The following is a 13,375-nucleotide window of genomic DNA, read 5'->3' as shown; positions in this document are numbered from 1 at the left end:
ATCCAAACTAGACTATTGCAATGCTCTCTTGGCAGGCCTTTCAACATATACTGTCAAACTTCTAAAACTGATCCAGAATGCAACAATGAGAGTGGTTTTTAACCAGTCGAAGAGAGCGCACGTCACACCTCTCATCACGAATTTGATAGCAACCAGTGCAAATTGAAGGCATTGATGTTTGCCACCAGAACAAGCACTGCCTCTGGACCCCTATACCTTAACTCACTACTTCAGACTTAAGTGCCCTCCAGAAGCTAGTGAACGGCATCTTGTGGTGGCATCGCAAAGAGGCACAGAATCACTTTTCCTTGACTGTTCCTTGCTGGTGGAATGACCTGCCTAACTCAACTCGAGCAGCTCTTTACCGTTTCGAGAAACAGCTCAAGACGGATATTTTTCGTCAACACTTGACCCATTAATACTAACACTTTCTATTTTATTTCTATCCTATCTATTTTTTTTATTTATTAGCTATGTGTACTGTGCTAGGCTAACTGTGACTTGTCACAGCACTTTCATATATTGTTGCCTAAATTGCTTCTATTGTTCTCCTCATTTGTAAGTCGCTTTGGATAAAAGCATCTGCTAAGTGATTAAATTTAAATTTAATGTAAATATCTTTCCACAGATCTGCAAAAGTGCTTGTAAAGGGAATGATGAAGGATGTGTAGCACCGTGATTTATTTTAACTGCAAGAATGTTACAGTTAATCCATATATAGTGTTATGTCACCTAGTTCACAATCCAAAAGGTTGGAAATTTGCTCAGTTCTTAAAAGAATTAGAAAAAAAGTTTTTAAATAGGTGCTGCTTGAATGTTCAGCTCGTTTGGCCTGGTTTAAATCGCAATAATGAAAAGAGCAAACTGAATCATATGCTTCAGTTCTCTTCCAAATCTATGGTTTTGTTTCTTCATCTCTCTCTTTCTCAGTGGAGTATTTCGAGTGTGTGGGTGACAGTGGCTGTTCAGCCTGTCTGAAGTTTGGCTGTTGTGTTTTGGCCGGAGCTGCTAGACTTAAAGTGCAGATTTCTAAAGAGATTACGGTGAACGTGAGAGACTTGTGTCATTTCCTGTGATAAAACGTTTTTAACCTGCTCAAATCTGAGTAGGAGCGTTCACCTGCATCAGGAAGGAAGATGCCCCTATGATGACCTGGATATGTCACGCTGCAGAGGTGCCAGGGGCATTAGTGGTGTGAACAGAGGGGCATTGTACATACAGTCCAGCACAGCTCATCATTTGCATAGTTGCTTCAGCTCCTATAGCTCTGATGCTGTTTGGCTGCTGTCATAGGTTGTTGAATACTATCATGCTGTTTATGCATTGCTTTATGTGTCATTGACAAATAAAGCTTCAAAAAAGGCGTCTTTTCAAAACTGATGTAATGCATGTTTTTGAGTCATGAACAATGTATTTAAACAAGTTTCAGTTGTTAAATAAGTGTTTAAATGAATTTTTTTACTGTTTTTATGTCAGGCAGTATGTATGTATATGTACTGTAGTTGTACCACTTGACATGGAAAGTGTAGCAATATACCCAAACCCATACTTGAAATCAGCAGCAATTTTTACTAGTATTTGAGAGAGATCTACAAATCTTTTCACTCTTCCACAAGGATCAGTTGAGGTCCTCTGGATGATGCATTATCATGTTTACTGCTATTACCTTGTCGATTCATAATAAAAGAGCCATGTTTGCAGTTGTGCCACCCTGACATTTGAGAATATACAAATTGCTGGACTAAAGTTTTTCAATTATCTCAACAGCTTTAAAACTACTGATATGTGACCCTGGACCACAAAACCAGTCACATGGGTACATTTTTTAAAATTGAGATTTATACGTCACCTGAAACCTGAATAAATGAGCTTTCCATTGATGTATGGTTTGTTAGGATAGGACAATATTTGGCCGAGATACAACTATTGAAAATCTGGAATCTGAGGGTGCAAAAAAATCAAACCATTGAGAAAATCTCCTTTAAAGTTGTCCATTTATGTTTGCGACTGTGCTGCATTCACTCACAAAAATAAATGTTTTATATATTTACGGTAGGAAATTTACTAAATATATTCGTGGAACATGATCTTTACCGAATATCCTAATGATTTTTGGCATAAAAGAAAAATTTATAATTTTGACCCATACAATGTATTGTTGGCTATTGCCACAAATATACCCGTGCGACTTATGACTGCTTTTGTGATCCAGGGTCACATATTTATAAAAATGTGTTTATATGAAAGATGTCAAACCTAAAATGATGCCACAATATTTATTTTTTTGTAAAAATATTTTTTAATTTTAAGACACCATTTTAAATAGTGTTCCTGTTCATTTGTTCGGACAGCTGTACCACCTGACATTTCGGGGGTTTGAGATAACAAAACATAAAATAGTATGTATTATTTAAATGTTCTAAAAATGAGTTCAAACTAAATATGTTTTATAGAATAAAGTGATGCATGTCTTGAATTTATCACATTATTTTAAAAGGAAACAATGCACTTGGACACACAAATATGCATGTCATGTCATTGACCCTTATATAGCACTGTATTTGAAATATTATGTGGTAGGTAGTTATAAGCATTCCACACAGCACACCCACATATATTATATAGAATTTTAAAAGACAGTCACTGAATTAAACATTTATTTCTACCTTTTTTTTTTTTTTTTTACAGTCTATAATTTCTAGATATATATTCCTATATATAATTTAAAAGAAAGTATAAATTATTTAAAAAAAATCGTTTTAATTTAATTTTTAAATAAATAAATAAATATATATATATATATATATATATATATATATATATATAGAGATATATAGATATATAGATATATATATATATACAGTGCTATGCATAAGTTTAGGCAACCATGCTAAAGTTGACTAAAAAGAGGAATAAAAAATCATATTTTGCAAATTTAACTTAATGCCTTATTTTAAAAAATTAGGAAAAATCCAACCTTTAAGGACACCAATTTTCTTTATGAATGAATAATGTATCGTAAATAAATAAATGTTCTTCCTTAAAAAACAGGGTGCATAAGTTTGGGCACCACTATGTTAAATTCCCATAGAGGCAGGCAGATTTTTATTTTTAAGTATTTTTTTTTTTTTTTTTTTAGGATACTATGCATCCTGATAAAGTTCCCTTGGCCTTTGGAATTAAAATAGCCCCACATCATCACATAGCCTTCACTATACCTAGAGATTGGCATGATTTTATTTCAGTTAGCCTAATAGCTAGTTTGATTTGCATTGAGAGATGATCTTATGGAAAGTACCCCATGCCAATCTCTAGGTATGGTGAAGGCTATGTGATGATGTGGGGCTATTTTAATTCCAAAGGCCAAGGGAACTTTATCAGGATGCATAGTATCCTAAAAAAAAAAAAAAAAAAATACTTAAAAATAAAAATCTGCCTGCCTCTATGGGAATTTAACATAGTGGTGCCCAAACTTATGCACCCTGTTTTTTAAGGAAGAACATTTATTTATTTACGATACATTATTCATTCACAAAGAAAATTGGTGTCCTTAAAGGTTGGATTTTTCCTAATTTTTTAAAATAAGGCATTAAGTTAAATTTGCAAAATATGATTTTTTATTCCTCTTTTTAGTCAACTTTAGCATGGTTGCCTAAACTTATGCATAGCACTGTATATATATATATATATATAAATAATCAAATAATAGTCAAAAAGAGATTTTTTTCTCTTACTTGAAGTAAAAATTTAATTGGAACCTCAACCTGCTGAAAATGCTTAGGCCAAAATTAATTCCATGCTGCTTTATACTTGTCTGGTGCTGGTCTAACTGGAATACCAACACAGCTATGCTATGTTCAACAGCAAAAATGCAATATACAGTATTGCTGATTAATCTAGTTCAATAATCAAACAGGCTATTTTTGTTTATCATACATGATACATCATACAATATAATAAATGCATGATTGTGCTTCATGTGCTTTTGACAGCTTGAGAGAATGAACATGAATGACATTTCCAAAACTGTAACATAACCAATGCTTACTGGCTTTTACAGTGAATCATTGCAGTTTATGGGGAGGGAATTGCTGACATCTTAAATGTTGACATCATAAGTGATTAAAATAATAAATAAAATGATTTTATCAGCAAATATCATGTGTGAGTTAATTGGCAGGTATTTTAATTCAGGCAGAAATACATGCAGTCTGTGTGCGGCGCAACGAAAATAGAAACTGCTGTGATGTGTGGCAATAGACGCAGAGCACTGAGAGCAGTATTTTAAATGCCCATAATACACACACACACACACACACTGTTTTTTTTTACTGTGGATAGCACACAAATTGGGAATGAATTGAAACACTAAGAATTATGTAATAATAATAATAATAAACAATAAACAAGCACAGTGGTGCGCAAGTACCACTTTTTGTTAAATGGTGGTGGTTAGGCCTTGTGCAGCCATATGCAGTGTTATATTGTGATGCGATTGTCATGGCTGTATGTATGTGAGCGGGTTCAGGTTGGGTCTTGGAGCATGACGTGAAATCAAACAGGATCCCTGTTACTGCAGATAAATGTCTGTCAGTACCATGTGCTCTGATTCTCACCGTTTATCTCATCTGTCTGTCTCTCTCTCCTTCCTTCTTTCAGTCTGCTGCTTTGTGGTGCACAAGCGTTGCCATGAATTCGTCACCTTCTCCTGCCCCGGAGCAGATAAGGGTCCTGCATCAGATGTGAGTACAAAAATTTCTTCTTTCCCCTCCTCTTCTTTTTCCTCTTCCATCTCTCCTCTCTCTTTGTCTCTCCTCTTCAATCTGTGTCTGTCTATCTCTCAATCCCACGTGAGAGAACAGAGAAAGGAGGTGGGCAAAAGTTGTCGTCCTCTGGCAAATCTAATCAGATGTCCTGTCACAGAGGAAGTGTGTGAGACAGCTGCAGTGACGATAACACTCTCCGTTTCAGATTTCCTCCTGGAGTCGTCTTCTTCGCTCACTTTGTCTCGGGCCCCTGAGTTATACAACCATTTAAATCAACAAATTACCCGGTCTATAGTGACAGCTACAGGAAGCGCGTCCACACAGGGGACCAGAGCTCTTTTTTGTTAGTGTGGATGAGAGATGCCAGCTCAATCACATCATTACAATTGCTACACACACAGGAACAGGAGGGAGAATGAATGGCGCTGTGCAGTTACGGGAAATGGCTTTGCTCTTTGAATCGGTGTAATTATGAAAAATACATTTCTGCTTCGCTCTCTGCCACTTTTTGATTCTCTGTCTAAACCAGAGTGTTGGGTTTTTTTTTTTTTTTTTTTTTACCAGAAATGCACACACACAAAAAAAATCTGAATTGTGAACAAAAAACTCATTGCGAAACCATAGCAAGCAATCATTTTTACTGCAGCATATGGTACTATATATTTCCCTTTAATTTTCTCTATTTAAATTCACTCATGAACGAGACCATTCTGCTCGAGGATTGTTCACGTGCTTGTTTTGAAGTAAAAAATGATTTGAAAAACTGCCAATAACAATTGCAGCTGTAGTATGTACTGCGTTTGATGGCGATCTAACTTCTTGACAAGTAAAAACTGCATTTTGTAAGTATACACGTGTAGTATACATAATTATGTAGAATACAATCCATACATGCATTCACCATCATTGGCATTATCATGTGAATTATGGTGTCAGGTGTGTCACTATTCTCTGACATTTACACATACAAAGACATTTTTGTGAATTCAGACTGGGATTCAGCCTTTATTTATGAGATGTTGAACGCTCCGCCTTGAGATTACATGCCGTTTTCTTTTACCGACTCAGAAGTGCACTGCGAACTCTTGTGCTGTGAGCGTAAAAGTCCCAGTGCTGTGCATCTGACAGCCCTCTCAGTGCCCTTCTCTCAGTCAGACGTACCTTCAGCTCTCAGAGGAGCACCCTACACATCCCGGGTCGGCTCCCTCGCCTAGAATACCGTCATATTTACATAGTACACCCAGCAGGCCCAGGCGAAATGACATGGTTGGCAGACGCTCCACAAAGGGATTCAGAGTGATTTAAAATGGAGAATGTTGATGGGATTTCGTTAACACATTTCCACACCTCAATCCACATTAGTGATCTGGCTCTTTCCACCACTTCTTTAAGAAGCCTCGCCATTCATCTCATTCATGCAGATGAAACGCGCCCTTTCATCCTCCTCCAGAGCCGCGGCTATGAGGTTCATGCTTAATTCTGTTTTCACGTTTGTTCTCCACCGGTCTAGAAGTTCTGCCAAAACCGTGTGCGCTCTGGACGTCTGTGTGCCAGTAAACTGGGCATGATATATATTTGATGAAGCCTTGGCCTTGTGACATTGTCATTAGTTTTTTCTTGTGTAAATTTCCTAGCTAGTCTCAGAAGAGCCACTGAAGGGGATTATAGGTATAAATATAGTCAATGTCAAAGACAGCCAAGCAAGGCGGACTCAAATATGTTTTCGAAGGGGCTCGTTTTAGGCTTCAATTATAGAAGTGGGCTAATTAGACATAGGACCAAGGGATTTCTGTACCGGTAGTCTCATTAAACTCTCATTCACGTTATAAGAGCTCTGTATCGTATTGAAACCCAACTCTGAATGCAGTTGTGCAATAAAAAACCAGACCGTTGGGTTTCACTGCACAGACTTCAGGTGGGTTCATGGACATGTGAGCGTCTACTTGTTTTTGCTCGCTTTTCTTATGACAAATTCTGTGTTTTGTATTAAAAGGAGTTTGTCAGACATGACAAGGACTGTTGGCTCTGATCAGTAAGGGTTTTATAAATCAGAAGTGTCTTTCGCACATTCAATCATGGGTGTTTAACGCCCACTGGTTTCTTGGACAACTTAAAATATCTCATTTTATATCTCCCTCCCTCAGATGTTGGATCAGTTCACTTTCTTAATAAATCATTTAAATTAGTGATATATCAGCATTGCTGTCGGCAGACTCTGGTGCACATAAGCCATTGCAAGGGCCTGTTTACACCTGTTATTAAGATGCGTTTTGGTCGATCAGATCACAAGTAGACGAGGTAAACACATTCCCTTTTACACCTGGTATTTTAATCCATCTCTTTTGTCCACTTTCAACCACTTCTGTCCTGATTTCTTCGAGGGGAGGGTCTATGGGCGGGGATGTATGGGCTTTTTCAGATCTTTCGGTGTAATGGACGAAATAAGCTTGCGCAATTTACATATGAACGCAGCCGGAGACGACGGAAAAACACTTTAGTTTTTTATCTGATGGCCGCAAGACCACGCCGAACAGCTAGTTCGCTTCCCATAATGTTTATGCATTAGGTCAGTAGGAAGTCTTTTGTGGTTGTTCGAATGCATTTGACTGCTTGAGCAGCTGCACTACGAAAGCGTTCTGGTTGAATGCATTTTCGACTCCCTCTGAAAGTGGTCAAAACTGGACAAGCTCAAAACGTTTTAGACTCTGTTTACAGCTGTATTTTGCGTCGTCCTCTTGTGATCGAATTGATGAAAATGCTTCTTAATACCAGGTGTAAACAGGGCCTGAAATGGAGAGAAAGAGTTTCCCAGTTTATCCCCTCACCCCCGGTGATCGTCACCTCTTAAAAATGCTACAGATAGAGACACACAGCTCCTCTGGAATAATTGGCTACAGCAGCCAAGCCAATTGTTCCAGTGCTGTCATCAGCTTGTTACCTGCATTGCTACCTTTCTGGCATGAGGAACAGAGGAGATATTTCTCCTAGAAGACAAAAATAGGTGGCAAATTGTTTTTTTAAGTGCCACATACAAATAAACATTTTTTACATTTTTTAACGCTTAATTTGAGTCTTTCTGTCATGTTTTTACGTCTGCCCTCGTTTTGCAGCATCAGCATTATAATCCATCTTTTGGATGTTTTGGGAACTAAGGTTTACAAAGTGGGAACTGAACATCTTTTCCAACTTGACTACCATATACAGTCACAAAGAATTGTACTTTACACAGAATCTGAGCCAGTGTCAGACCACAATTATGTCTGCATCACTTTGCCATTGAGAGTAGTTTGGCCTCCTCCTCAATGCCTCCTATAAACGTTGTCATATGTCTTGCACATATCCAGTCCATTTTCCTTTACTAGTAATATCTGAGAGGTAAATTTGGTGAAAGGCAGCTCTTCACATGCAATCATAGAGATGGTGTTGAATTAAATTTTTTAGCTCCTTCCATTTTTTTCCCCCATCATGTTGTCAACAGGTTTAAGTTTAACTTTGCTGAATTTCAACCCACTTTGTATTGTTTCAATGTCGGTATTAAATGTAAATGAATAATGTTTACTCATTCTCCGTGTTACCTGGACTGGGAAATTATAATTATTTTTCAGCAAAAGTCTGCCGGAAGACACATTTTGACTTTTGACAGCTCCAGTGCTTATGTGAAAACTACAGATTATACTTCTGGCCTTGGATGGCAACATGCTCAGTGCATTATGGGTGTTGAAGTTTTCCTAAAAGGGTAGGCAAAAGGGAAGACAACAGCCTTTTATCTCTGTTTTCTCTAGTCAGGTACCAGCGTTGAAGTACCCCTTCAAGAAACAATATTTAATGTAGTGCATATATTTCACAAAATAATTTTATTATAGGTATTTTGTCTTGCTGACTAATGAGTTTAGTCATTGAATGACTTTTCTGTGGTAAATGTAATGTTATGTGACGGTGTTTACATGGTGACATCTTTCTGTGGTTGAAATTCTGATTGAGTGATTACTTGAGTCATTTCAGTAAATTGTGCTGTATCTTTCATAATTTCTTCTGATGTCCATCCATGTTCATTTGGTGCTATAACTAGTAGTAAAGAGGAAGAAATGGTTGGTTCACACACTGCTTGAACTAAGTCAATACAGCGATTAGTCACGGCATGTTAAAGAGCCACAAAACCACATTGATTGATTGTATAAACTGTCAGAATTTGAAAGCTGAGAAACATATTAAAAGAAATGTTTTAAAACACAAAGCTTATTGCGATTATTGAGCTTCTCTGTGATTTTAGTCCCATCCAAATGTGCCATCTCAGTAATCACTATGGACAATGTCAGTAAAGATTACGATGACTTTTACCGTCTGTAAAAGAGGTCCGGAAAAATGACCTGCTAATAATCCCATCTGAATACAGATGTCTCATTTTATTACGTCAACAACACAATAAAAGATGTGATGGGTTACTCTTCACAGAACACGCAAGTAAAAAGGCATTACTTGCAAATTTTTTAATCATAAAGTACATTTATATTGTCGCTAGTGGCAACCTCAGCAAAAATATCGCTCGCAAATTAATATTTTTGGTCGCGAATGTGGCCGTTTTAGGCGCAGTCTGGAGCCCTGTGTGGCACCCACACATACATATTCACACACAAATTCATGGATGATTATGGATGTCTCATAGCTGGTTAGGAAATATTGTGGGTCGATTAAAAATGTTTTTTTAGAAACACAAAGAGACCCCCTTAGGCTCACTTTTCTTCCTATGCCATTCACAAAGCTTAACCCTTTCTAGAAATTTCCACGGCATCTCCCACTCCCCACTGTCATTATTTGTAATCCCACTGGGATAGTCATGGATGCGCCCACATGCTCTGCCAGAAGTGGGTGATGTCTATAAATACCCCTCTCACACTGGTTGCATGCTCCCATGGGGCACTGGTTTAATAAGGCCAGGCAGGCATTTGCATAAACACGTTTCCTGCACCAGTCACACTTTTCTCTGATTGGGTGATGTACCTTTCATGCTTGTAGGCATAGATCTATAAAGAGAGAAGTGTATTCACATGTAAGCTGTTTGTGTGGCTGTGCTGTTCTCTGTATGAATATGCTCCAGCTCAGACCATTGTGCAGTTATTTAAAGAGTAGTTTCAAGGAGAAACCTAACGTCACTCTGTTGCTGAGCAGTACGGCTGTTTGCTTGTCAGAAAGCATTAAGAAGAAAACATGGCTGCACTGATCGGAACTGAGCTTGTCTGTGTGTGAGAAAAATAGGATTGCCCACACTGCTGATTCTTTTACCATACAACACACTTTCATTAATGAGAAACACATTTGGAGTTTAATTATTTCAAGTTATGGTGGCTCATGCAACAGTATGTATGTATGCATGTACTGTATGTGTGTGTGTGTGTGTATATATATATTAGGGCTGTCGACGTAAACGCATGCGATTAATTCAAAATCCTTAATAATCCTTAAAAAACAACGCAAAAAATTACTGAAGCACGTGAAATTGCGTCATTAACGTTTACGTCATTTACGTCACGCAGTTAGATGATTAAGTCGGTTTTTTACATAGACAGTAAAAGAAATGGACACAGCGACCCCATTGGATTCAACGGAGAAAAGTGAAGTCAATTAGAAGCACTCACTTCCTGATGGCTGACCGTACTGCGCAGACTCAAATTGAGCTTGACGACGTAGATGTGACGTGAGCAACCTGTCTGTCTTCTAGTAGCTGTGCCAAGAGAAATCTGAATCATTCCCATCCGAAACTTGCAGAGACGGAGAGTGTGAGTAGGAGGTGTCCATGAGCTAGGAGCAGGAGAAACTTTTGCTAAGTATTCTGATTAATTATTTTGTCATTTTGCCTCCACGTCCCCCCGATTGCCCACGAGCTTCTCCTCCTGTCCATACGGTAATCTCTCTACTGTGCGACAGAGAGTCGCGTGGTTATGACGCAATCGTTAGCCTATTTTTACAAAAACTGCTTCTACGGGGCCATAACGTAAGATACAAGGTAATGGAGCCTTTTATACATTTTCGTGTTTCTTTAGAAATAAATAATGGACAAATGGAGTCTTTAAATGCCTCAGATGTAAAGTTATTCACTGTCAAAGTGACGCCAAAATGAATGGGAGTCAATGGCATGCTAACAGCAGGTGATGGTCTGCTAATCAATGGCGGCCCCCGGGGAAGCTTCCGTTTTTTCTGAAAGATTACCCCCTTGGTTTTTTATCACACTGAGCATCTACAGTGGCGCAAGCACCCCTGGAAGGCAGACATTTCTGTTCTAACCCTTTAATAAGCCGATTTCACCTCTCCGTTTGCGACCTGGGCCCGGTTCCCCGATAACGCTCACTCTTAGCGCGCTAAGAAGACTCAAAAGATATATCTTACCAAAGTTGTTTATGTTCCTAAGTGTGTTTAATTAGCCTAATTGAATACTGTCTGGGTGTATTAAAACTTCAGAATTATATTCGTATAGACCTGCAACAGTGATAAGGTAAAGCTAAGAGTGGTCCAGAAAGTGTGACTTACAGAAGATATACTTAGCGTACGAACGTGTCGGGAATCGTGCCATAACGTTAAGAGAGAGGTTAAGGAATAGGTTAAGAACTACTTAGCGATAAGAACGTTTTGGGGAACCGGGCCCAGATCATTTTAAGCCGTCAAACTCCAAAAAACAGGAAAGTTTTCGGTCCAATGATCCAGTAAGCGAATTCATTCAAACAATCAGCCCAAAACAGCACTAATGTAAAGAAAATCTACATTTGTCGGCTGGATAAAGCAAACCTATGGAAGCTTGATTCTGACTTTAGAACTCGCAATTGCGACTTTATATCACACAATTCTGCGAGATGTAAACTTTTGAGATAAAAAGTAAAAAAAAATTCAGTGGCAGAAAAAAGCTTCCATACAGTGTCTCGCTAGTAAAGTTTTGATGGATGAGGTTTGCAATCCAGGTAAAGACGTTGCAGTGTCGTACAGGAGTCGTGGCTATAAGCACGCGTGAGTCCGTTATATTGATGCGCAAACAAACCCTGTATGTGTACTCTTTATGCACTGCTCATACATTGTATTTATTCACAGACACATTTCCTATATTCACGTTGTTTCCACACACATTCAGGATAATGTTTTGATTTGTCATTGATATGTTGCTGTGTTTAGTATTTCTGAATGGATCCCTATACTGTAGTAGGTATGCACTGCAGTCAGCTCAAGGGTGTTGGTTTATGTTTATTTTAATTTATTTTAAAAAAAATTGGCGTCTCCAAACATGTGTGATCCTGTTTGGTATGGCAACTTGACTTGTCTAAAATGTAAACAAGCTCTTTGCTGTTGCACTGTATACATACTAAACACTATGAAGTCTCAAAAGTTTTTTTTTTCTGAAATGTTTTCTTTTTTTCATGGGTGCTTTGGTGTGCATAAATGTATGTATTATATGGACTCCTTATATCGTTTGGTTATTGTGTGTCCTTGAGTCTCCAACTGTCCTTTTTTGGAAAACACCTAAATTTACCTTGTAAAAAGCTTGCAGAAAATACAGTTTTGTGAGAATCACCCTTTAGTTTGATTGTTTACTTTGTCTATATATACAGTGAGGAAAATAAGTATTTGAGCACCCTGCTATTTTGCAAGTTCTCTCACTTAGAAATCATGGAGGGGTCTGAAATTGTCATCGTAGGTGCATGTCCACTGTGAGAGACATAATCAAAAAAAAAAATCCAGAATTCACAATGTATGATTTTTTAACTATTTATTTGTATGATACAGCTGCAAATAAGTATTTGAACACCTGAGAAAATCAATGTTAATATTTGGTACAGTAGCCTTTGTTTGCAGTTACAGAGGTCAAACGTTTCCTGTAGTTTTTCACCAGGTTTGCACACACTGCAGGAGGGATTTTGGCCCACTCCTCCACACAGATCTTCTCTAGATCAGTCAGGTTTCTGGGCTGTCACTGAGAAACACGGAGTTTGAGCTCCCTCCAAAGATTCTCTATTGGGTTTAGGTCTGGAGACTGGCTAGGCCACGCCAGAACCTCGATATGCTTCTTACAGAGCCACTCCTTGGTTATCCTGGCTGTGTGCTTCGGGTCATTGTCATGTTGGAAGACCCAGCCTCGACCCATCTTCAATGCTCTAACTGAGGGAAGGAGGTTGTTCCCCAAAATCTCGCAATACATGGCCCCGGTATTCCTCTCCTTAATACAGTGCAGTCGCCCTGTCCCATGTGCAGAAAAAGACCCCCAAAGCATGATGCTACCACCCCCATGCTTCACAGTAGGGATGGTGTTCTTGGGATGGTACTCATCATTCTTCTTCCTCCAAACACGTTTAGTGGAATTATGACCAAAAAGTTATATTTTGGTCTCATCTGACCACATGACTTTCTCCCATGACTCCTCTGGATCATCCAAATGGTCATTGGCAAACTTAAGACGGGCCTTGACATGTGCTGGTTTACGCAGGGGAACCTTCCGTGCCATGCATCTTTTCAAACAATGACGTCTTAGTGTATTACCATCAGTAACCTTGGAAACGGTGGTCCCAGCTCTTTTCAGGTCATTGACCAGCTCCTCCCGTGTAGTTCTGGGCTGATTTCTCACCTTTCTTAGG

General features: G+C 38.5%; 1 protein-coding gene across 2 annotated transcripts in view; it reads left to right on the top strand.

The window, feature by feature from the left end:
* Positions 1-13,375, top strand: part of prkcbb (protein kinase C, beta b) — a 132,213-nt gene that overhangs the window by 30,440 nt on the left and 88,398 nt on the right. For both annotated transcript variants that reach the window (XM_084434652.1, XM_084434651.1), the window contains exon 3: positions 4,660-4,742. In XM_084434652.1, the coding sequence (XP_084290778.1) occupies positions 4,660-4,742 (83 nt within the window). The remainder of the gene's footprint in view (positions 1-4,659; positions 4,743-13,375) is intronic.

Source organism: Rutilus rutilus (genome assembly GCF_951802725.1).
Source record: "Rutilus rutilus genome assembly, chromosome: 1".
Taxonomy (NCBI): Eukaryota; Metazoa; Chordata; class Actinopteri; order Cypriniformes; family Leuciscidae; genus Rutilus; species Rutilus rutilus.
This window is presented reverse-complemented; position numbering and strand designations above follow the sequence as displayed.